The 25,901-nt window shown below is 38.7% G+C and overlaps 1 protein-coding gene across 2 annotated transcripts; it reads right to left on the bottom strand.

Annotated features, from left to right (window-relative positions):
* Positions 1 to 1,759: 1,759 nt before the first annotated feature.
* On the bottom strand, positions 1,760 to 17,041 carry TNMD (tenomodulin). Of its 2 annotated transcripts, XM_015081729.3 has the most exons (7): positions 16,848 to 17,039; positions 16,562 to 16,693; positions 7,445 to 7,585; positions 7,133 to 7,234; positions 3,981 to 4,134; positions 2,429 to 2,595; positions 1,760 to 2,133 (listed from the first exon to the last, which is right to left on the bottom strand). In XM_015081729.3, the coding sequence occupies exons 1-7, from the start codon at positions 16,893 to 16,895 to the stop codon at positions 1,924 to 1,926; spliced, it is 954 nt and encodes a 317-aa protein (XP_014937215.1). In that variant the 5' UTR covers positions 16,896 to 17,039; the 3' UTR covers positions 1,760 to 1,923. The 2 variants fall into 2 exon arrangements, with proteins under 2 accessions (XP_014937215.1, XP_014937216.1); XM_015081730.3 differs by lacking the exon at positions 7,133 to 7,234 and having other exon boundaries at positions 16,848 to 17,041.
* Between the last annotated feature and the right edge of the window lie 8,860 nt (positions 17,042 to 25,901).

The raw sequence follows: 25,901 nt of genomic DNA, 5'->3' as shown, positions 1-25,901 counted from the left end.
GTGGTGGTTGAGAGTGGTTTGAGGAAGGACTATATGAATGCAAGTTAGGCTCAATTCTTAATGTAGTAAGTAGCCACTATAGACTTTCAGGAAAGGAAATGGCATTCATAAAATCTGTAAGTGAAAAATTAACTGTATCTAAAAGCATTTGTCCTAGCTTCAGTCCACAGCCTGGGGACTTCAGTAGGGAGGAAGTTGTGACAGCTGTGCTAAGAAATAACCTGTGGCTGAGACTATAAGCATAATTGAGGGGTGGTTTAGGAGGGCAAGCTGGCAGTATTTGGTGAGAGACTGGAGTGGAGGACAGGGAACATTAGAATTACTACAAGGTCTCTGGTGTGGAGGGTCAGAGTTGATTTGGTGTCGTTTCTTATGATGGGGAGGCTGGGCTTAGGGAAGCAGTGATGCTGCATTGTTATATATGTTTTATTGTGCTCTCATTCTGTGGAAATTGTAATCCAAGTATGGTATGCATGCTAATTATCAATGACTGGCTAATCTTAACCTTAGGCAAATCTGTTTCTATTTGCTTCTTCAACTATTAAAAGGGGGGAAATGACTCCTGGCCCACAGGCATCTTGGTGAAGACTTTACTCTTTGGAAATGCTTTTCTGATGGAAAGTGACAGATATTTTCATGACACATTAACCTAGGAGTTGAGCAATGGAGGGACTAAAGTCAAATGAGACTAGAAGGTGCGACAGATTGGTAGACAGGAATTTTGAAGCTACAACTGGCTGGGACATCAAGGTTAATATTATCTTCTAACCACTGCTTTTTCTCTCTCTTATGACCCTTTTCCCTTTCCCAAGCAAAGTGTCATGTGATCAGAAACTAGGCCTTACCCTTCCTTTAAAAAAGTGGCATACTGCTAGGTGCGCCTGGGTGGCTCAGTCAGTTAAGCCTACGACTTCAGCTCAGGTCATGATCTCACAGTTTGTGAGTTTGAGCCCTGTGTCAGGCTCTGTGCTGACAGCTCAGAGCCTGGAGCCTACTTCAGATTCTGTGTCTCACTCTTTCTGCCCCTTACCCAATCCCACACACACATACACACACACACTCTCTCAAAAATAAATAAACATTAAAAAAAAAAAAAGGAAAGTGGCATGCTGCTAGTTCCTTGTGGTTTTGGAGGGGGAAAAATCCCATTTGTTTCCTCAGCTGGGTGATTTGCTATGATGCCTATTTTTGTGAATGATATTTATGGATTCCCCCTTTCCAGACAATTGCCTTGGAAACTTATGTAACCAGACCCTAATCTAAAAAGAAGTCAGACTGAAGGTTATAAATGTTGAATGTGTCCAAAGTTGAGTTCCTGTTTATTGGAGGAGAGCCTGGGACCCTTTTTGCTAGGTTACCTTTCTCCTTTGCTGAGTCTGAGCACTTGGAACATTTTAGTGCTGGCCTGCTGTGACTCACTGCCTGGCCAGCAGCTTAACAGATGCTTGAGCAAGACCACAATATGTCTCTCAGATAATTAAACACTGGGGCTATGCACAAGAGGACAAAGTTTTTTTATGCATCAATTATGGGGACATTTTATCATCAGCCCCTCATTTCTACTTTCTCAATACAACGTAGTAAACTACGATATTTGAGAATCCTTATTCTTTGCCCTTTCCTACTCCCCAAACCTGATACAATGCAAGTTTTCATCATTGTCATCCATGTTAGACAGATCTACTCCATTTCAGTTGCAGGAAATATTCTTAGTAAACATTTACCTAGTGTATTCAACAGCAATCAGGCCATTGATGATAATGTAAAAGTTTATTAGAACATGAAGAGAGAAATTACCTACAAGTAATTCTGGAGTACTGGCTACTAGGAGCCAAATGCCTCATAGGCAGAAATTCATTGAATAGCATGCATTTATTATATGTTGGCTGCCAGAAGTTTAAGCACTTGAGCTCAAACTTGCCATTAGACCCTCCCCAGCATGCGGGCCACCCACCAGTTGCAAGGCATAATTACACGACAGATAACCCGCCCTCCTTGGTAACAGTATGGATATGGGTAGTAACCTAGCAAGGGTTCACAGACACGGCGGCAGTAGCGGTTGCCTCGGCGGCAGTAAATACAACAATAACCTCTCTCATCCAGCATGGGGTCAAATTCTATTCCATTTTCAGTCTGAAAGAAGAATAAACCATGGTTGGAGGGTAAGGTTCACTAAGAAAAGGCCCACCAAGCAGGGAAGGACTATAAGACTACATGAACTGGGGACTGGTGAGAAACTAAATTCCTTAGTCTGATCAAGATTGATCAAGATTGATTATGAATGAACCCCTTAGGGATTACAAGTTTCTTAAATATTTTTTGTTAAAACAATGACCATGCACCTTTTAATGACTTTGATCTAAGGGGTAGTGAGTTTTTTGAGGGCTCTTTGCTATCCCTCTAACAGAGTGACATGAATGTAACTTACATAGTCATTTATTGGAAGTTCTCCCTCACTTGCTTGTCTGGCATGGCGGGTCTTTTCCACCTTCACTTGAGGGACCACCCACTGCTCATTTTGTTCAATCCCTTTTTTTTCATTGGTAGGAAAGTGAAGATCTTCACCATCCTCCTCAAAGTCTTGTAACTCTGAAACTAAGGGAATAAACACAAAGTTTTGATGCACCTCCTTTGCAAATGGTTCCCAAAAGAAGTCTTTGGGGTTATGGTGTTGGGAATAGAGATTTTCATTATCTTGTCAATGCCATCATTTAGGCAAGCATGAACCACTTTTCCAAACTCCTTCAGCTGCAATTATAAAGAGATTTCCCCCCAAACAAATCTGACTATTCCCATGTACGCAGATCTCTTCTTTGCTCATTTGGCATTGAATACTTACTGTTTGCCTTACTAGCACCCTAATTTTAAAAACCAGGAGAGGGGACTTAGGTGTCTCCCAACAATGATTTTACCTTTGATAAGTGCTGAGTAAATATTTTTTGATTGCTGGATTTGATTTAGTGCCCTCTGTATTCCCCTGCTTTCTCCTCTCTTTCCTGTCTTAAAATGTTTTTTTTTAAATTTCTATTTATGAATAATCCTCCATTTACAGAAGAGTTGCAATGATTGTACAGAGTTCCTATATACCCTTTATCCAGTTTCTCCTAACATTAGCATCTTAAATAACCTTGGTACAATTATGAAAACTAAGAAATTAGCATTGATACAATTCTATTAACTAAACTATAGACTTTATTCAGATTTCATCATTATTTCCATTAATGTCTTTTAGAAAAAGAATGTTGAAGCAGAAGTTTTAGCATCCAATCCAGAATATCACATTGTCTTTAGTTGCCTCTTTTTTTAAGCTGCCAAAAAGTACCAATAGCTTCTTGGTTTGGTAAGAGTGGTCTCTCTTGAATAAATAGTAATTTATTCTGTCTAGAATGAGGGAGGTCAAATTCTGTATTAGCTGGGAAGAATAAGACGTCCAGAGACCTTTGCCTTTTCTATGAGCTGATTGGAAGTTGAGAGCTGACCTCTTCTACTGTAGATCTCTAGCCCTCAATTACTTTTATAGTGATTCCTAAAACAGCCACAAAGAAATTTGTATTACAATGACTGTCCTGTCTTCTGGGGAGAATGCCACCAGTCAACACAGAGAATCATTCTTGTGACAACAGAAAATTGTTTTGGCTCCTCTCTTCTGTTCTTGGGTTGGGTACACAGTGGTTTGAGCAATAGTCTGATATCCCAACTGCAATGAACATAGATATGCAAAGAAAGATTAGTTTTTTGCTATCACTAGTCACATTAGGGTGGCATTAACTTTGCTGGGATATTTAAAAGCCTGTCAGCATTGATTTATCTGATTTATAACTTGGCTGTGAGAAATTCCTTCCTCCCTTGGTGGTGAGCATATACAGTTTCATCTAAGATACAAGCTGATCATTTGTGTTCCTAGAAATGTAGTTTCTAAATGATGGGAACATTAACCTGTTACTGACTTTGGAAAGAGGAGGAGGAGAAGGAGGTCATACCTGCTATTAGAGTGGGATTGATCCAATACATGGTCACATTATTACAAATTTCCAGAATTTTGGAATTTTTCAGAAAGTCTCGGTTTTCAATAGGCTTTTCTGCTGGGACCCAAATCACAGACTGTTCAAAAAAAGTGGTGGTAATTTCTTCATTCTGAGAGAAGTTCAGGGTGGGGATAGGCAGAGAAATTAATAAAATGAGTGAGACATTATGGAATACTGAAAAACACTCTATTTTAAGTTTGGATAACAATTCCAATCCCAGGGCTGTCTGTGAACTAGCTGTGTATGTGCATACAGTAGGTGCCTTTGAGAGAGTTAAAAATTGATCCCTCTCTCAGGTCTAACAGTAAAGCTAGTCACTGTACCAGGAGTTTGCTCTGCTACCATTTCACTTACAGTTAGGAAGGTTATCCATCGTTTTTTCTGGGCCTCCCACTGGGCCATATATGTTTTAATTGGGCTTCTGGAACCCTGAGTGATTTACATTTGTTTTTGCTCTTTTAAATGGATGTTGTGTGAGTGCCTGCCTTGTTTTAGGCTTGCAACTAAGATTGCAAGCAGGATTTGATCTCAAGCTGAAAAAACTCCTATAATCCAAACTGGTGAGATCAATTAAATAGCAATCAAACTTACTATTTTGGTTTTACAAGATTTGCCTGTTAATGGTGGCTAGTTGTAGTGTGAAAGATGTCTTTTTTTGTGTGTTACAGTCCAGTCTTTAGATTGTGACTTCACTGGCCTTACCGTTGTTTTACTCCTTTCATTCTAGATGCTTAGAGTTTGTCTTACAGTGTATTTTTCTTCAGGTAGCTTTTCTTATATTGTCAAGAACACTGCCTTCTCTTCAGTTTCTTGTATTGGAAGTAGTTGATCTATGTACCTACTCTCTTACTCACTTGTCTTTTGGGCCTTGACATTTCCCCCTACTCTTCAAAAAATTTTTTTAATGTTTATTTATTTATTTTGAGAGAGAGAGAGAAAGACAGAAGGAAAGAGAGCAGATGGGGGATGGGCAGAGAGAGAGGGAGAGAGAGAATCTCAAATAGGTCCAGCACCGACAGTGTGGAGCCCAATGCGGGGCTCAATCTCATGAACTGTGAGATCATTACCTGAACCAAGATTAAGAGTCAGACACTTAACCACCTGAGCCACCCAGGCACCCCGACATTTTCCCTACTCTTAATAAGGCTTTTACTTTTCTTTTTTGTTTCTTTCTAGCTTTATGATTTCAGTGTTTTTATTAATACGTTCTCTGAAATATGGCTTTCTATAATTTTTCCCTAGTTATTTAAAACTCTCAAGTCTTAGCTTCTTCAACTTTGAGTCTGTAAAGACCTTGGGATGTGTTGAAACGGATTGTAGAAAATGAGGTTCGTATGCTGACTAGCTTTGTTAGCAAAATCAGGGTTATTTATATACCTGCTCTGTATGTTTAGCATGCGCAAACCATAGATACAGTGGTGAGAACAGAATAAGAGGGATTTTGTCATCCAGAACTGCAAACTTAACTCATAAAAAATCTGTAGCCTGTATATATATAATTGAAGATAAAAGTAATCTCACTATCATGAGATAAATACTTATGTTATTTAAAAGATTTGGCAAAATTAATTGAAGAATAAATTAGGGCCAAAATGAGACATTATGAGCCTTTGCTTTTATCTTTTTCAGAAAAATAAATCCTGTTGTATTAGTTCAAGGTTTTATTGCTGGCTGGCCCTACTCAAATGTTTACATTATTTTCTGTAAAAAAAAAAAAAGCAACATGTACTGCCTTTTTCTCCTATTGACTCTCCCTTCATCTTATCCTTGCCTAATTCCTAATTAGGCAGTAATTCCTAATATCCTGGAAGTTGTTCTGTTCCTCAGATGCATTGAATTTATGCTTTTTTTTTAATCACCAAAATTTTTCACTACCATAGACCTTGAGAACACAGCATTGTCTCTGGGAAAGTTTCTTTTTTTCCTTGGAAATTCTAGTAACAAGGGTCTGTAATTTCCCTGGCCATAAGGAGACCAGTGGCATGTCTGGGGGAGCCAATGACAGTTCTGAGACTTGGGTAAAGGAAAGGATAAAGGGCTCCTTATCCCACATCACCCCCCAAAAAATAGAAAAGGGAAGAAAAAAATAAATGGGTAGATGAGAATTAAAATAGAAAGAGCTATGTAGGAAAATAGTGAAAAAATGGGGGAGAGAAAGAAGAAAGAGGTCTTTACAGTACATAGAGAGGCCACTGTGCCATTGCCATAATTTCATTTTACATTTGCCAGTTAAACACTAAAAGAAAACCAAATAAACCAAACAAATAATTGTTTCTTTCTGGCTACAGTGGGAATATGCTGCCACAATATGGCTTTAGCTAAGGTTCCCCTTATTCCTTCACTGATAGCAACATACTTTAGTTACAGGAGGAATATCAGGAAAGCATTAAAAGCCTCAAGGGCTTTAATGATAGTTGTGTTTTAGTGAATAATCCTCCATCCCCCACTAGGTTTTCAGAGGCCATTTAGTGATTGCACCAGTATCTTAGGTTGCCTTACCTTGGCCTGACAGTATGTTTTCAGAGAATTTGTTATTACACTGTGGTTCTTACCTTCTTTGTTTTTGCCTTTCCTAGTGAGGTTAAATGCAGATTATTTCATTAACAGAGTCTAGCATACAATGGTAAAGTGAATGAACTGGAATTTTTTAAATAGGTGAATGCCACAGTGTTATAAAAGCGGCAAGGATCTCAGGTGGCCTTGGGACTTTTCTTTTTAAGACTTTATCTTTAAGCAGGATTGCTTTGGTTCCTCTGGCTCACACATCTTACTAGAAATCTTTGGTTTAGAAGCAAATGTACAGAATGTTAATGGCTACCCAGGTATAAAAGTATAGTGTTGCTCCTAATAGCATGAACTTTCGTTTTTCAAAAGGCCCAAGTTCAAGATCCCAATCTGCTCCTCACTAGTTGTGTGACCTTGGAAAAGTCACATTTTGGTTCTGAACTCAGTTTCCTCATTGGAAAGTGGGGATAATAATAGCACCTCTCTGTAGGGTCATTGTAAGCATCAAATGAGAGTAAAGCATTTAGTAGTACAATGTCTGGCATATAGTTAACACCCAATAAATGATGGCTTTTCCTACCACTATTAATATTCTTACTTACTTCATCTATTTCCTCCTCTGGTTCAGAAAATTCAGGAATCACTTTAATCTGAGTTTTGATGAAGCATTTTTGAAGACCTACAAAGTAGATGCCAGTGTAACCCTATAAACAGACAAAAAAATAGACCTTCCTGAAATAGTGACAGTTAACGAGGTCCATGATCTATTAAGGCCCCAGGATGGCAAAATTTGAATTCAAAGGGAAAGCTTTTGTTTTACAAACTCAGTGGAGGCTAAAGGCTATTTTTTAACTTGACTCAAATGTTCTAATATTTTAAGTGGGAAACCTTGAGGGGTGGAATAACCAACTTACATTTTTAAAGTCATGTACTTCCAATGTTTCATCAGTACCATTTCCACTTCTGAATATTTCAGTTCTGGTCACTGGATCAATTTCCATGTAAATCTTCTTCTTCTCTCCATTGCTGTAGAAAGTGTGCTCCATGTCATATGTCTGGAAGAACAGAGGAAAACAAGCTCTAAGATACTCAGTGTGTCCCTTCATAAGACACTTTAATTAGGTAATATCTGGGGCACCTTCTGTTTCTGGAGCCTTTGTGGTGAGGTGCCATCTCAGCAGCTTACCACTGGGAATTCTCTGAGACTCAAGATTAAAGTGAGGTGCTTCTTGGCACTGAAGCTGATATGGGGATCCTTCAGAGCCAGTATTTTGTATTCAACCCAAGTTGCTGAACTAATCACTAAAATTCCAACATTTTTTCTTGGCAGCCTTGATTAAATAGTGAATGATATTTTTGCAAACCAGCCTGTAAAGTATTTTTCCCTTACGTTAAGCAGAGGGATCATGTAAAACTGCTGCTGCTTCTTTAAGTTACCACTTCCCTTCCAAGTAGTGTTCACCCCCTCTCCCCATGAAATTCATTCGGGGCTGAGAAACAGATTTGAACACATGTAGAATGCTTAGGTATTGCTCTTTATCTCCTTATCTAACCAGGACTTTAATATTGCCTCAGCAGTCTTGGGTCTTTTTTAGAATCTGAAGACCATTCTCCTCGGCCAATATTAGGTAATACTCTTATCTAACCTCAACTGCTTCTTTTCCTTCCATTTCGACTCCAGGATACATTTATTGCCTTCCCCTGACCGTCTCTTTTATGGGCTAACTAAACCCACTCAGTTTATTCCTGAGTTTTGTTTTCCAAACCTAATTCAGTTGGCTTCAAGTATATTATACTTGAATATATGTAGAAATATATTATACTTGAATATATATAGAATTCGACAATTGTGTCAAGTTCCCTGCACTAAGTAATACAGTATCATACAAGAATAGTGCCTTGAAAAGGCTTCTTTATCAGGTTGTTCCTGAGTGGTTGAAGCAAAACTCCAGATTCTCTCTGGCCCTCTACAAGAGGTAATTTTTTCTTAGGACCAAGAGGACCAGTCCCATCAAGTGTCCCAGTTTAGGAGTAAGCCCATTACCCATAACTGATGACATATTTGTCGCTAGAAGCAAATAACAAACCTAAAGTAATATGCTACCTGTCACAAACCAAGCCAGACCTGATGGTGCCAGGTGGAAATCTCTTATTCCTGTTGTTAGGATGCTTCCTGCTATCAAGTTTTTTCCTACTTAGTTTTCCTTACAAAAAACATTTGGTAAATGAAAATTCCCCTAAAACAAGTCATTTATAGAGCCAATGTTGCTTTCTAATGATATGGCTTCCAGTGACAGAAGGCCTTTTAGAGCTTATACTGGGTCGGGATGCTTTTTAATGTCTGCGGGTGTCTGTGACTGAATGTTAGTTTAACCTGGTCAAATTGTCCCTAGCTCAACTAGAAAAACAAGTTGGAAGGGTTTTTAGAAACAATGTTGCTTCAAGTGTTAAAAGTCTTTGTAGCTGCTGAATAGGAAGCAATAATGTCATTTACTTCTTTGTAGCTCTGCAGTGCCTTGGACAGGGTCAGTACTTAAGTACTGGGTATACTAAATTAAATATTATCTATACAGCATATGTTTTTCCCACCAGGGACAAATTCTCAGCTTCATAAAGAGATTTTAAACATTGGCAAGGTCTTTTAAGACACCATACTTTAAAAGGGGAAGGAAAATGGTATTTACAACCTTCCAGCAACTGCAGAGTTAACTCAGGAATTCTGGCCTGGTTTGTGACAGGTAGCAAACAAATTCCTTTAGGCTTGTTATTTGCTTCTAGTTATAAATATTTCCTCAATTTCAGCTCTGCAGCCAGCTTGAGAAATGTCTACCTATGGCAAGAAATTGAACTCTAAGTAGGCCTGACCTAAGTAGAGGAGAGAGGCATCTACTTCAGATCCAGTCTTGTCAGATCTCCTAATGGGAGGGAATTTCTTTAGAAGTACTATACATTGTTGAGACAAATGTCGACACTACTAGTCATTGGGGGTGGGGTAGGGTGTTTGTTTCATGAGCAGCACCACTGATGGATTATTGCATGGAAAAATGAGGTTAGAGACTAGGGGATGTTGGAATGCTGCCTACCTGGGCAAAAGAAAAAAATACAGGCTGTATTTTCAATCATTGGTAGAAGACTATGGAACCATACCGGTGACATTTAGAATTTCAGTGTACTTCTGTGGAATGACTTTTCCTGCACTGTTGGCAATGCACTTCACTTGGACACCTTGCTAGATGAAAACTATTGGAAACTGCTAAGCTCAGCAGATCTTGATTACTTTCAACATTCCTTCAAAGAGGTTTTTTGGGTTTTTCTTTGGTTTGGTTTGACTTCGTGGGAGAGAAGGGGTCCATTCTGATCACATTCATTAACCAGATAATTGGCTTATTTTTAGCAATGATAGGCTGCTAAATGGAGTGGGATCAGAATGACTTCATTTACGTGTGAATCCTGGATAAGGGGTGGGAGTGGGAAGCTATATATTCACCCAGATGGAATTCTACTATCGGAAGTATCCTTTTGGAACAGACTGTCCTTGTCTAGGAAGATGATGCTGGTGGCCCACTTTGGACTGTTTGGGGATGGGTTTGAGCAAATCCAGACATACTGTCTCGCCCAGGTCCCTGTGGAGCACATTGCCTGGGAAATGGCTATGCGAGCGCCACTGGCCCATATGAAGACTGAGCTCATGCCTTTGGCCTCAGAAGTACTTTTCTCTCTACTAAGCTCAATGGCTCAGGGGCTGAGGGTCTTTCTGGAGATAAAGGACCAAATGGTTTTGTCCTTTCCAGGCACTAACTATAGCAGAGGCAGGATGACTGGCCTGAGAAACGTATGACTGGGTGCTCAGTAGCTCATCTCACACTGTCCCCAACTCAGCTTTACTTCAGGAAGGACAGAGCAAGGACAGACTGTGATGAAGACGACACTACTGTCAAATTGGCAAATAGGGAAAGTTAATTATTGGTGTTTCTAGGTTCCCTTTTCTGTTCTTTTCATATCCTGTTTCCTTTGTACTCTCTTAGTCCTTCCCCTTCTTCCCATCTTCCTCTATCCTTTTGTTTCCTGTCTAGACATCAAAGAATCTCATGGTGCTTCAGGTCCCTTATGTCAAAGAAAAAACAAATTTGACAAATGATTTCACACTAAGATGACCGTGATTGGTATTTATCTCTTTAAAAAGTGGAGTGAAATACTTAAGTCAAAAGAATGAATTACTAATGATGGATTTTAAGCACAATGACACCAGGAATAGGAGATATTTGAGAGACAAGGGCATCCTTCCAGCACCACTCTGATACGTTCCTGTTCTACCCACACATAGGTCTCATCTTAACTGTAAGGACACTGGAGTGGGACAGGGAAGCCTATGGAGTGGGATATGACTCAGAAGTGAAATGAAATAGATATGTGGTTAAGTTCAGGTGGTGAGAGATGAAAGAAGACCACACTGAGAAAACATGGAGCAAAACCAAACTCATTTCTCTTCCCTGGCCCTTATACATTCTTTCCTCATTCCAGTTAAATCCTCCACTCAGGTACAAATGAGCCCTAACTTCCCTCTTTCACAGTCTTCCATTTCTTGCCTCAGTTTGTGGCAATCTCTGAGATTAGTTTTTGTAAAAAAAATACTGTTGCCTCAGACCCCAGTGTGATGGATCGATTTTGGGGGCAAGTGCCTTTAGCCTTTCCTGAAAGGGATTTGAGGACATTTGGCTTAGGTTTGTTTCTTAGAGCCTGTGATTAATCTAGCTGCTCTTCTCTCCACCTTCATCCTTTACTGTTTATGAGGTACACTCTCCAAAGGTGAAATACATGCTCAGAATAGCTGGTTATCAGGTGTTAGGCTGGAAGGAAGGGAAGGGAATGCATTGTACCATTTTATTACCAACCTAGCCTGTGGGAATTAAAGGGCCTCTGGGTATTTCTTTACCAACACAGAGCAGACAGATTGTTTCTTATGCAAAGTTGGACTTCTGCATCTTCAATCACCAGCTCTCAGCCCTGAAAAAAATTGGCATAAGCAGCACAAACATTCCTCTTTTTCAATGAGAAAAAAACCATTTCTTTCATCTACAGACTCAAGTTGGCTGGGAAGTTTTCCCATACCCACTATCCCCACCACCCCTCATTCTTATATGCATCTTAAGAATAGTAGAAAGAATCTTTAGACCAGGTTCTAGTCCTAGCCTCAACTCTGCCACTTAAAAGCTGTGTGACCTTGAGCAAGTCACCAAATTTCTCTGGAAGTTCAGTTCCCATCTTTATCTCCCACTCCTTGCCAGATGCAATGTTGAATAGTTGACAAAATTACTTTTGCTCAGATTTGGACTAATACCTATCAGGTTGATGATTGGACTGCTACTATGCTATTATCTGTTGATCACCTGGGCTACTTTCCCTATACAGCTCCAGTCCCACTCTCAGCCTCTAAAAGACAGTTCCCTCTGAGGAGCCAGGTTTTCCTTGTTGGTGCCATGTAAGTTGCTCAGCAAATGCTGCCTTGTAGAATGGAGGGACTAAATCAGAATGTGCCCATTAGTATCCAGAGTTCTCATCTACATGATTGGTATTAACCTCTTAATAACCTACAGCAAGAACTGGCCCAGTGAGAGCTGCTGTCTGTATAAGGGTGGACTTTCCTTCTGCAATGGTTTGGGAGGAAAATAAAATGAAGAGAAGCCTTCTTTTTTAAAATGCCAATGTGGCACCATCTGGTGAAGCTCAGTCCCTCTGCTAAAGAGATTCCAGCTATAACTCCAACTTTTTCCTTGAGGGTATGAATGCTTCTCCAGACCCACATTTTAGCCACCAAACTGCTGTGTAGGAAAGCCCAGAGAACTCAGGAAAGAGAGTTTTATTCTTTATGTGCCTAGAAGAGGCATTGAAGAAGAAGAAGATGGGTCTCTGGCCAATGCTAGTATTAGAGAAATAGGCACAGGAAAGCTAGATCCAGACTTAGCAAGGAAGTACTTTTTCCGAACAAAGGATTTTCAGCATACGATGATATTGAGCTGGCAATCCTGGGTGATGCTGTCTTAATGATTATTTGCAGTTGAGGTGGGGAGAAGGCAGAAGGATGCCCACATATCCTTACCACTTCTCTTCTCATACTGATAGTATGGAGGAGTTGTGAGGATACCCCCAGTAATCTTGAGTGCTGTGTGGGCCTTAGGATTTACAGTTTCTAAAGAGTCCTAAAGTCACCAGGTAGTTCCTGGATATGGTAGGAAGGGCAAAATTTCATTTATTTAATTTATTATCCTTTTGCCTCATTTTACAAAGGATTGGAGTGGATAGGTTACAAGGTTTGTGCTACATCTATAGATTGTTGATATAAGGGCTGGGATTTTTATGACTTGCTTTCTCCATGTTGGATGAATTAGCTGGGGAGTTGGCTTCTAATTGCTTCAAGTTAAATGGGTAATGCAGGGAACTTTAAAGGAAGAATGTTTCTCTAGAGTATTGGCTTCAAAGATCCTTGGGCAGTCACTGCCTAGAAGTGGAGCTTCATTGTGATGCACTCTCAAAATCTCTGGGACTGAATAGGTACCTTCCATTTGGCTGAGAAAGCTGAATACAAGCATTTGATGGTCTGGCTTTCATTCAGCTTAAGTGGCTCCTATATGTGGTTGTGGGTTAGGGGCCTGGAGCCTGTAAGGGAGTGCAGCTGTTCCCCTAGGTTTAGTCCCTTTCATTTCACTTCATTTTGATGCTTTTCTCTTTCTGGAGTGTGTGTATGTGTGTGTATGCATTTGCACATGCTTGCATGCACATGTGTTTATGCCTGGGGTGTGTGAGGAGAGGGAATCAAGCATGGCTTACTCTCACTTTGGGATCAAGAATCTGGGTCTTTTGTACACATCAAGGTGGGAGGTAATGGAAGGAGGGGGAGGACTTACTGGCATGGAAATGTCAACATCAAATGTGAGATGTTAAACACTGTTTATTATAAACAGATGTCAAAAAAAAAAAAAGAAAAACAAAATAAAGAGAAGCTATGATGGAGGCTGAAGGAGCAAACACTAAGAGCTTGGAGGAAGCCCCAGGAGAACAACAAAAAAATCAGTCCATCCATAAGCACAGCAACATCAACAATTCTGTCTCCACGGGTTCCCACAGGTCCCATAGGCTTGTAAAGGAAAGCCCAGAAGAACCTGGGTTTTAATTTGTTAACTTTTGTTTCTTGCTAAGCCATACTCTTTTTTTTTTAAATAACATTTATTTATTTTTGAGAGACAGAGGGAGGCAGAGCATGAGCGGGGGCCGGGGGGTGGTGGGGAAAGAGACACACACAGAATCCGAAGGAGTCTCCGGGCTCTGAGCTGTTTGTTAGCACAGAACCCAATGCAGGGCCCGAACCCACAAACCACAAGACCATGACCTGAGCCGAAGTCAGAAGCTCAACTGACTGAGCCGCCCAGGTGCCCCACATTTCTTGCTAAGCCATATTCTTAAGGGGAGAGTCTTTGTGCAAGGTGCCTGGATCCTTTTCCCTTGCAAATCTTCCAAGACTAATCTGACTTCTTTTTCCTTCCTAGGATTCATAAGTCAGCTCTGAGGCAGGCTTATTGGCAGTCTCAGCCATTGGAAACATAGATGGTTTCTTGGGCTCTTTGGGAATTAAAGGTAGTGGTGGACTGAGTGAAGCATCCACATCTCCAGCTGGTTCCTGAGTTTGCAACGGACCCAGCTGGGTCTTGTGGTGAAGGCCAGGACTTAAATATCAAAGACAACAAATTACAGCTCCCCACTGGAATGGAGAACAAATAACCTTTGTTCATGGTGGGAAAACTTGACCCAGGGGACACATATTGTCTTATACCAGATTACCTCACAATAATTTTGTTCATTTCTGAGAACCCCTTTGCTGAAAAGTACATCCCAAGATGGATTACTTCATCCCAAGATGGATTACTTTATTTCATAGCATACTTGACCTCTTCTGTGCATGCACTGACTAGGTTTTAGTTTTGGTTTGAGGAATCACAGGATTGCTCCTTATAATGCATTAAGAAGAGAACTGAAGTGAGAAACAAAGATGATATGATATGGAAGTAGAGGGAACCATGGGCCCTGTTCGTGAGTTTGACACCTTGCAAGATAAAAGCAAGGTCCCACTTGTCATTTATATTTTTATTTTTTTTATATATGAAATTAATGTCAAATTGGTTTCCATACAACACCCAGTGCTCATCCCAAAAGGTGCCCTCCTCAATACCCACTTGTCATTTATAGTACTGAGGCAAATAACATTGAACGTTTAGAAAAACACATAAACTCTTTCAAAATAGCATTTGCAGTACCAACAGTCACAAAAAAGGCCATCTGACCCACTGTTTAATCAAGCTTGTACAGGTGGTCAAAAGGGCTAGCTACCTACCACACTCAGTTAAGTACATTATGGCCATGGAGAACAAAAGGGTTTATTGTCCTCTAACTCACCCATAATTGTCAAAAGGACCCTATATTCAATATGTGAGGCAACACATCACCTAGAGAATTAGCTAAATGGTAACAGAATGGGAATGGAATGCATTTTGGCGCTCTTATTCATTTTCTGTTTCCTTCCTGATCTCTATTTCTTTGCCCACCTTGACAGCCTGAATATAGGTGGCTTCTCTAGAAAGATATGTGAACAGAAAGTAGTTCAGAAGCAGGGCACAGTGCAAGAGATGAGATGAGATGAGACAGAGAGAGAGAGAGAGAGAGAATGAGAGAAATGGCTAACTATAACCATTGGATGATGCCTGAAATCCATTCTGGAACAAGATGCAAATAAAAAAGCAGACAAAGATGGACTGGTTTGCATTTCATTCTCCCTCTTACTTAAACTTGATAAGGTAGACTCTAGGACTAGATGAAAGTGGATATGACAGTAAAGGTGAAGAATCCAAGGGTAGCTATGCCTTATTTCTCTGTTTTCTTTTGGACACTTGTGTAGTTAATTTTCTATTTTCTCCCCACTGCCTCTCCTTTTTCATCAATCCATACTCTTTCCTCTCTGTTCTTATCACTCCTTTGGCTCCCAGTAGTCTATGTAAACCCATTTTCTTCTTATCTTTCATCCCCCCTCCTGGATATGTGCCTTTCTCTTCCTACATTTGTTATCAAATAAAAATTATGATCTCATTATAACAAATTAATAGCAACAGTAACAACAACCCACATGCAGAGAGAAAAATGTGGCAAAGACATAAAACCATCTTCACACCTTGTAGCTTGTACATTTATTAATTCTCTCTTAAATGGAAATGGTTAGCATGAAGGGACCACTTTCTTTGGGTCACATCTAAATTTGCCTATTGTGTGTGAGTCTGGGTATAACAATAACACTAAGGTACACAAATATCAACGACAATGGCCAGTCAGGTTTACCAAATTACCCTAATATCAGAAGTTTTCTGAGATACCTGTGATTAATGACTTGGTGTCCCTTGTTTCTACCTTGTGGCATTACTATCTCATGGGTCAGTGACAATTATGGCTAGTGAGGAGCAGAAAAGTGCTGTTTTTTTTTTAAGTCATAAATGCATGTGAAGTCAGGTATGAGAATTGCTTCTTCTGAAAAGGTATTTTCTGCCTGACCTCAGAACAGATACATTAAGTCAGAAACAATCCCTGAAAATCCTTTGCTGCCATTTCTGGTGATTTCTTTTTATGTGGTTGTATATTACTTTTCCATCAACTTCTGCCCAGATAATTGAAAGGGAGATGAAAAATATTTTTTTTTACAGTAAAAAATTTGCTTCTAGTAGGAGTCTTAACTTCTTAAACCCAAGCATTATAAAAGAATGGCTAATTCTACTCTTATCATTATTAACTGAAATACAGAAAACAAACTTTCCTTTACCAAAATAATTACACAAATGAAAGAAAGCAAAATCTTGATTCAGTTCTTCATAAAACCAGAAAATATATGCAAAAGGGACTTAATGATTTTCATTTTCAGAGTAATATACATGTCAAGCACTAATTAAATTCAATCAAACTCAAAACATAAGCATTAGATAATATGTGCATTTACTTACTTTTTTGGGTGTCTCCGGCCAGAAATGTTTGCCCCCCCAAAACAGGACAATTAGAGTTAGGGCCAGGATACCAAACACCAATCCACAAATCTTAAGTGATTTACATATCTTCTTGGATTTAAAAGCTTCTGCCTAAGAGAGAATAAAACAATACACAACAGCTCTTAAAATAACAAGCCAAATTCAAAATCATCTTTGATTTCTCTTTTTAATGTTCACATTGTGATACAATAAATCTGTGAAACCATGCTTCTGCTCAAAAGGGAAAAAATATGAATCAACTTACATTTAGAATGTGACAGTCCTCACAGTTCTCTGGAGGATTCTTTGCCATGCTCTCTCAGCGCACAGTACTCTTTTCCTGCTTTGAGAGGACTGAGAGACCACTGCTGAGGTGGAGTTGCAAGTGAGTCAGCTAACAGATGCCAGAGGAGAAGCTGAATTTATATGGCTCAAATATGTCATACCAGAGCCTGAGGTAACCCAGGGGGCTCCTGTGCTGTGATTTGTTACATAGATATACCCATATATGTATATAACTTCTGTGCACAGAATTCCATCCTGATTGGCAAAGACAGAAGGTTATAATGAAAGCTATTGTCCTGGGGGTTGGTTTGAAATGGGACCAAGCCTAGGACACGTTGAAATGATTTTTCACTACGAACTTAAAATATCAGTGGCAACACATGCTGCACACTCCAGAAATAAGCAAACAAAACAAAAAAAAAAGGAATGAAGTCCTGATTTCAATTCCATGTGATTTAACAAATATTTATTGCAGGAATATTAAATGTCAGGCACTGTACTTGGTGTTGGAAATTCAGAAATGAATAAGATACTGCCTCTGCCACTATGATAAAGTTCTTTGAGGACAGAGACCAATATGTTATCAACTAATTTTAATTAAAAACAGGGTTAAAAGATTACTTATAACTTTTCTCTCTCTCTTCATCCTAGCTCTCTGATTATTTTCCTTTTCTAAATCCTCTTCCTCAGTCTGTTCCTTAATGTTGATATTCTTTGTGGTTCTATCCTTGATGATCTTCTTAATCTACATACACTTCTTGTATGATCTCACCCACTCCTATAAAGTATCAGCTGCATATCAATGATTTCCAAATCTGTATCTATAACCACTTTTTATCTCATGAATTTCAAAACCATTTGAGTATCTCTACCTGGATATACCTCAGAAACCTCAAACTCAATGTGTCCCACATCAAACTCTTCTTTTGACACCCTCTTCTCCCAACCTATTCCATGCCCCCTATATTCTTTTTTAAAAATTTCTAATGTTTATTTATTTTTGGGAGAGAGACAGACAGACAGAACACAAGTAGGGGAGGGACAGAGAAAAAGGGTGAAACAGATTCCAAAGCAGGCTCCAGGCTCTGAGCTGTCAGCACAGAGCCTGATGCGGGAGTCGAACCCACTGAAAGTGAAATCATGACCTGAGCTGAAGTTCAACGCTTAACTGACTGAGCCACCCAGGTGCCCCTCCCTGCCCCCCATATTCTTAATCTTGGTTGGTGGCTGTATTAGTTTTATAGAGCTGCTATAACAAAGTACCATAGACTGGGTGGTGTAAACAACAGAAATTTATATTCTTACAGCTCTAGAAGCTAGAAATCCAAGAGCAAGGTGTCAGAAGACTTGCTTTCTTCTGAAGCCTCTCTCCTTGCTTTGCAGATGGACTTCTTCATATTCACATGGCGTTCTCACTCTATGCATGTCTATGTTCTAATCTCTTCTTATGAAGACAACAGTCATATTGGGCTACAGCTAATGCATATAACCGTATTTCTCCTTAATTACCTCTTTAAAAGCCCTATCTCCAAATACAGTTACATTCTAAGATAATGGGTATTAGGGCTTCAACATATGAGTTTGGTAGCATGGAGGGCACAATTCATCCCGGAACCGTGGAACCATCACCCACCCTGGCTCCAAAACCAGAAAACTGAGGTTTGTCCTAGACTCCCTCCTCTTTTTCACATTCCCTTGATTTAATTAGTCACCAAATCTTATGGATTCTAAATTCTTACATCCTTCAAAGCCATTCTTTCCTCTCTATGTTGACCATTAAAACTTTAGTCTAGGTCTTTGAGAGGTCTCAAATCCATATCTCTAACCAAGGCTGTTCTTTTAGAGCTCTAGATCCATGTGTATCTCTCCAGTTCTATTGCCTCCATCCACAATTGCCACTTAGTTGAGGTTCTTATACTTTTACTGTTGCATTAGAATCCTAACTGGTTTCTTTGCCTCCAATCCATTGCCTTCAAGGTGATCTAAGACTCAAATATGAGGATACTCTTTCCCCTGCTTAAAATCCTTTCCTGTATATTCATTATCTATAATTAATATCAAAGCTACTTATGGTGACATCATAGGGACTTCATGGTCTGGACTCTGCCTATCTCTCCAGCTTTTATTTATTTATTTAATTAATTAATTTTTATTTTTTATTTTTCCTTTTGAATGGTTTTTAATCAGGTATCGTTTATAACTCAGATTTCAATCAATAGCAATAGTATCGTCAAATCTTATATAACAGCGATATTTCACCCTAGTAAACTTTTTTTTTGAATGTTTATTTATTTTTTAGAGAGAGAGAGAGAACATGAGCAGGGGAGGGGCAGAGAGAGAGGGAGACACAGAATCCGAAGCAGGCTCCAGGCTCCGAGCTATCAGTACAGAGCCCGACGTGGGGCTTGAACCCACGGACCGTGAGATCATGACCTGAGCCGAAGTCGGACGCTCAACGACTGAGCCACCCAGGCGCCCTTCACCCTAGTAAACTTAATGAAAAAGTATGATACCAAGCATTACCTCTAATGTCTTTTTTTTTTTTTTTGGTTGCAATATGATGGTTTTATTTATTTATTTATTTAATATGAAATTTATTGTCAAATTGGTTTCCATACAACACCCAGTGCTCCTCCCAACCGGTGCCCTCCTCAATGCCCATCACCCACTTTCTCGTCCTATCCACTCCCCATCAACCCTCAGTTTATTCTCAGTTTTTTTTCAATATATGAAATTTATTGTCAAATTGGTTTCCATACAATACCCAGTGCTCATCCCAACCGGTGTCCTCCACCGGTTCCATCCACGTTGCTACAAAAGGCTATATTTCATTCTTTTTCATTGCCATGTAGTATTCCATTGTGTATATAAACCGCAATTTCTTTATCCATTCATCAATTGATGGACATTTAGGCTTTTTCCACAATTTGGCTATTGTTAAGAGTGCTGCTATAAACATTGGGGTTCAAGTGCCCTTATGCATCAGTACTCCTGTATCCCTTGGGTAAATTCCTAGCAGTGCTACTGCTGGGTCACAGGGTAGGTCTATTTTTAATTTTTTGAGGAACCTCCACGCTGTTTTCCACAGTGGCTGCACCAGTTTGCATTCCCAACAACAGTGCAAGAGGGTTCCCGTTTCTCCACATACTCACCAGCAAATCTATAGTCTCCTGATTTGTTCATTTTAGCCACTCTGACTAGAGTGAGGTGGTATCTTACGCGTGGTTTTGATTTGTATTTCCCTGATGAGGAGTGACGTTGAGCATCTTTTCATGTGCCTGTTGGCCATCCGGATGTCTTCTTTAGAGAAGTGTCTATTCATGTTTTCTGCCCATTTCTTCACTGGATTATTTGTTTTTGGGTGTGGAGTTTGGGGAGCTCTTTATAGATTTTGGATACTAGCCCTTTGTCTGATATGTCATTTGCAAATATCTTTTCCCATTCCGTTGGTTGCCTTTTAGTTTTGTTGGCTGTTTCCTTTGCAGTGTAGAAGAGTTTTATCTTCATGAGGTCCCAATAGTTCATTTTTGCTTTTAATTCCCTTGCCTTTGGAGATGTGTCAAGTAAGAAATTGCTGAGGCTGAGGTCAGAGAGGTTTTTTTCCTGCTTTCTCCTCTAGGGTTTTGATGGTTTCCTGTCTCACATTCAGGTCCTTCATCAATTTTGAGTTTATTTTTGTGAATGGTGTAAGAAAGTGGTCCAGTTTCATCCTTCTGCATGTTGCTGTCCAATTCTCCCAGCATCATTTGTTAAAGAGACTGTCTTTTTTCCATTGGATATTCTTTCCTGCTTTGTCAAAGATTAGTTGGCCATACTTTTGTGGGTCCAATTCTGGAGTCTCTATTCTCTTTCATTGGTCGATGTGTCTGTTTTTGTGCCAATACCATGCTATCTTGATGATTACAGCTTTGTAGTAGAGGCTAAAGTCTGGGATTGTAATGCCTCCCGCTTTGGTCTTCTTCTTCAACATTACTTTGGCTATTCAGGGTCTTTTGTGGTTCCATACTCCAGCTTTGATTTTAGACAATTTCTTTCATAGAGATGGAGCCAACCAGGGGTGTCAGCTGGGCAGGGCCATGAAGCATGTTCATGTGACTTCATCCATATTCTAATGTCTCAAAGAAAAATAATTTTCTAATTGTTGCAGGCATAATTTTGCATGACATTGATTCTGTAATTTATGAAATTTAATTCATGATTCCATTTGTTTTACAATTTTTGGCCAAGCTTGGAGAAAAAGAGAAAGTCATGAGAAACTTATGTTTACTGTTTTAGATTATTTCCCCCTCCCCAATGTGACATTATGCCTCAAATACCTTCCTTATACTTTAACTTTTATTGATACTGAGACCCTGCACTTTTTCACACTGCAGGGCATTTGCACACGCTATGCTCTTTGCTTAGATTTCCCTTCTTTGTTTTTTTGTTTGTTTGTTTGTTTGTTTGTTTTTTGGTATCTTGCTTACCACTTTAAATGTTGCACTTATTATACTGCATTACAACCCATTTATATGTGTTTTTTTCCTGAGAAGATTTTGAGATATTTTAAAACGTGCCATATTTGTTAAAAAGTATTTAATTAAAATTGAGGACAAAGCAATATGCCTTGGAAGCATAGCCGGTGTGTGTGTGTGTGTGTGATCACTTCTGATTCAGGAGTGCAAAGAAAATTGCACGAAGCACATGGAATTTCAGATTGGTCATTTATTAGCACTGTTTATTCAGTGCCCTCTATGTGATAATCACTGTTATAGGGGCTAGATATATATTTAGTAGTGGACAAGAGAAACATAGCCCTTGACATCATAAAGCTCAGAGTCTAGCTGGGGAGCGAAACGCTAAACTAAAAGGAAAATATCCTGTATCCTGTAAATAAAGAAAAAATATAAATTATTAATCATGGTAAGAAAGAAAAGTTCAGGGTGCTATGAAATCACCTAATTTGAATTGGAGGTGTCACGGAAGTCCATGCTGAGATGTATGTTAAGCTCAGACCTGAATAATGAGTAGATGTTAGCTGATGAAGAGTGAAGAAAAGATTATCCCAGGCAGAGGAAACAGCACATGGAAATACCCTGAAGCAGAAGAGATCTTGTATTTGAAGAGTAAAAGGAAAGTCAGTGTGACTGTAATACAGTGAATAAGGAAGAAAGTTGTTTAAGATAAGGCTGACGAGGTGGGAAAGGACCATCCCATATAAGATTGTGTCTATTAGGATTGTTTTTGGCTGCATGTAAAAGAAACCAAGCTATGGTGGCTTAACACAATAAGAAGTTTATTTTTCTGAGGTAACAACCTCAGTGTCAGCAGTCCAGGGCTTGTACAAGTTCTAGGACCCAAGCTTCCATATTTTTTTTCTGTGATCCTTTGACCATCGCTTCCATCTTCATGCTTCCAAGATGACTATTTCACTCCCAGTCAGGAAAAAGAAAATAATGTAAAAGGCAAAAGACATGTGACAGGTGAATCTATCTCTTTCCATCAGGAAAATAGGAGTTTTCCTGGAATCCCTATATTGTAGATTTCTGCTTATCTTATTGGCTAGAACTGGGTTCTCTATACTGGAGTCTGGGGAGGTTTTATTTTCAACTCAGCCTATTACTACTCCTAACAAAATGCTGAGTTTGTTATAGAATGAGGAAACATATTGGGCAGGTAACTCACAGTTTCTGCCACAGGATTTGAAGTTTATTCTAATGGAAATTCATTGAGGGGTTTTAAGCAAGAGAGACACACAATTCCTTTTTCATTTATTAGCATCTCTCTGGCTGCTATGAGAAGAATCAATTGTGAGGAGACAAAAATTTTAAAAGGTTCATCAGTTAGGAGGTAATTGCAAGAGATGATGGTAGCCTGGACCAAGGAAGTGATAATAGAGGTGGTAGACAGATTTGGGGTATATTTTAGAGGTAGCACATACTCGGTGATAGATTGGATATACAAGGTGAGAAAAAAGGAGGAATAAAAAATGATTCATGTATTTTTTTTGTTTGTTTGTGAATTTGGGTGGAGTGTGGTGCCATTCACTGGGATTAGGAAACATGGAGGAGGACCATGTTTGGGGTAATGAGTATGGCTTTGGACATGTTGAATTTGAGGTATGTATGAAGCATACAAAAAGTGTCTAGTTGGCAGTTGGGTATATGTCTTTAGAGGTCAGAAGATAGGACCTGGAGTGGAAATATACAGGCATACTTAATTTTATTGTACTTTGCTTTACTGAGCTTCACAGATATTGCATTTTTTACAAATTGAAGTTTTGTGGCAACCCTGAATTGATCAAGTCTGTTGGTGCCACGTTTTTTCAATAGCATTTGCTCACTTTGTGTCTGTCACATTTGGTAATTCTCATATTGAAAAACTTTTCATTATTATATTTTTTATGGTCATCCGTAATCACTGATTATGATCACTGAAAGCTCAGATGGTGGTTAGCATTTTTTAGCAATGGAGTACTTTTTAATTAACGTATGTACACTTTTTAGACATAATGCTATTGCACACTTAATAGACTATAGCATAGTGTATACATAACTTTTATATGCCCTGAGAAACAAAAATTTCATTTGATTCACTTTATTGTGATTTTCACTTTATTGAAGTGAACTGGAACTGAACTCACAATATATCTGAGGTTACGCCTGTAGATTTGCAAGCCTTTTGACTGGATGGTATTCAAAACTATGGCAGTTGATGACATGGTATAGAGAAAAAGTGCAGAATAGAAAGAGAAAAAGGCTCAAGATTTAGCCCTGGGGAATCTTCAGTTACTTATTTGAAAATGTACTTTTATAATAGTTTTTACATTTTTATGAAAAAGATACATACCCATTAAAAAATATGCAAGTAATATAGAAAAACCCAGCAAAGGGGAAAAAAATCTTTCCAAATCAGCACTAACCAGGGATAGCCATTATTGGGTCTCATTTTCCTTATTGGAATAAAGATGGATAAATATAGTACCTATTTATGAGATTCCTGTGCTAATTTAGTGAGATAACCATTTAAAGTGCTTATTCTGTTACTTGGGAGATAGTAGACACTTCATAAGCATTAGCTGCTAAGATTAATGAACATTATTCTGGGCATCAATTTTATTATATAGGATTAATAAATGAATACAAAAGTTAAATGGAAGTAATATACATGCTATTTTAAAAAAGTATGAGATTTTTTTAATTGTTTGAACAAAAGAAAAATAAATCAAAGTGAAAGGAATTGATATACTTCAGATCAATGTTTCTTCTCTCTCAAAAAATAGAAGTTTCTGAAAAACTATTTTAAAGTTAAGATCAACAATTTGAAAAATATAAAGAAGTTGTGGTCACTATATTTTTATTACCATGTTTAAATTTTTGATAGTGTTGACTGATTCCTTGGGTAGTTGGTTAAGAGCATGGGTTCTGTAGATAGCTTGCTTTGGTTCAAATCAGTTCTGCCACTTGACTAGCTATTAGGTGGTCAAATTATTTAATCTCTACATGCCTCAGTTTTCTTATTTCCAGAGTAGGGATTAACAAGTAGCTACTTCATTGAGTTGTTGTGAGTAATAAGTGTTAATATGTATAAAATACTTGGTATAGTGCCTGGTACATAATAAACTATTATTATAAATGTGAAGAAATGTGTTATTGTTATGAAACATGATAAAATGAGACCCCTTGCACTTTCCCTACCATTTTCTGATTTTTGTTAGTTATTTTATTATTTTTACCTTCTGTTTTCCACACCCTCCACCCCAGAATTCTTTACGTTTGGTCTTGGTTCTATGTTTAAATGAATTCAATGAATGGCTAAAATTAACAACACAGGAAACAACAGATGTTGGCAAGGATGCAGAGAAAGGGAAACCTTACACTGTCAGTTGGAATGCAAACTGGTGTAGCCACTCTGGAAAACAGTATGGAGGTTCCTCAAAATGTTAAAAATAGAACTACCCTGCAATCAAGCAATTGCATTACTAGGTATTTACCCAAAGGATTCAAAAATACAAATTTGAAGGGGTATGTGAATTTTGATGTTTATAAGAGCAGTATCAACAATAGCTAATCTATAGAAAAGCTCAAATGTCCATCAATGTATGAATGAATAGAGAAGAAGTGGCGTATATATACAATGGAATATTACTCAGTCATCAAAAAGAATGAAATCTTGCCATTTTCAATGATGTGGATGGAGCTAGAGTGTATTATACTACGTGAAATAAGTCAGAGAAAAACAAACACCATATGATTTCACTCATATGTGGAATTTAAGAAACAAAACAGGTGAACATATGGGAAGGGGAAAAAAGAGAGAGGGAAACAAACCATAAGAGACTATTTAATGATACATAACAAACTGAGGGTTGATGCAGGGAGATGGGTGAGGGGTAAGCTAAATGGTTTATGAGTATTAAGGAGAACACTTGTTATGATGACCACTGGCTGTTATATGTAACACCCAGGAATTCTTTATTCCTGAGTTATTTGTTTTGATATATCACTTGGTTGTCTACATTTTCTCATTTACTAGTTTTTTAAAAAGAGGCACTCATAAATGTTACATTTCTTGAACTTTTGCATACTTGGAAATATCTGTTGAAGGGAAAAATGATAGCATATAAAATTCTTGGGTCACACTTTGATTCTCTCAAGAGTTTGATATTGCTTCACTACCTTTTGGCATTGTGGGTTACACTGGTCCTTTAACTATGGTCTCTCCATTTATTCTTTGGTTGGCCATATTTCACTGCAGAGATTCCAGCATTAGAAGTCAGATGATAGAGGAGATGGAGCTAGCAAATGAGAATTAAATAGGGTGGCCAGGATAATGGGAGGAAAACACTGAGGTGTGACAAAAGCCAATAAAAAAGTGTGTTTGACAAAGAAGGTGGCATTGAACTCAATTAAACCTTCTGTAAGTTTGAAATACTGTGAAAAATATATTTTTTTTAGTGGGGGGAATGTGGAAGAGCATTCTGGACTGTAAAAATAGCATGATCACGAACACTCACTACCTAACTTGCTTACAGCAAGCCTGGCCCTCTATGCCC

The sequence above is a fragment of the Acinonyx jubatus genome, chromosome X, assembly GCF_027475565.1.
Source record: "Acinonyx jubatus isolate Ajub_Pintada_27869175 chromosome X, VMU_Ajub_asm_v1.0, whole genome shotgun sequence".
Taxonomy (NCBI): domain Eukaryota; kingdom Metazoa; phylum Chordata; class Mammalia; order Carnivora; family Felidae; genus Acinonyx; species Acinonyx jubatus.
Note: the sequence above shows the minus strand (reverse complement) of the source record. Positions and strands in the feature narration are given on the sequence as shown.

Bases quoted from the DNA above. Each gene is read 5' to 3' on its own strand.
- TNMD (XM_015081729.3), bottom strand. From the start codon at position 16,895: ATGGCAAAGAATCCTCCAGAGAACTGTGAGGACTGTCACATTCTAAAT. The intron at 16,694-16,847 runs GTAAGTTGATTC...ATTCTCTCTTAG, and splicing joins AGGACTGTCACATTCTAAAT to GCAGAAGCTTTTAAATCCAA. The intron at 2,596-3,980 runs GTATGACCTCCT...TTATTCCCTTAG, and splicing joins CAATCCCACTCTAATAGCAG to TTTCAGAGTTACAAGACTTT.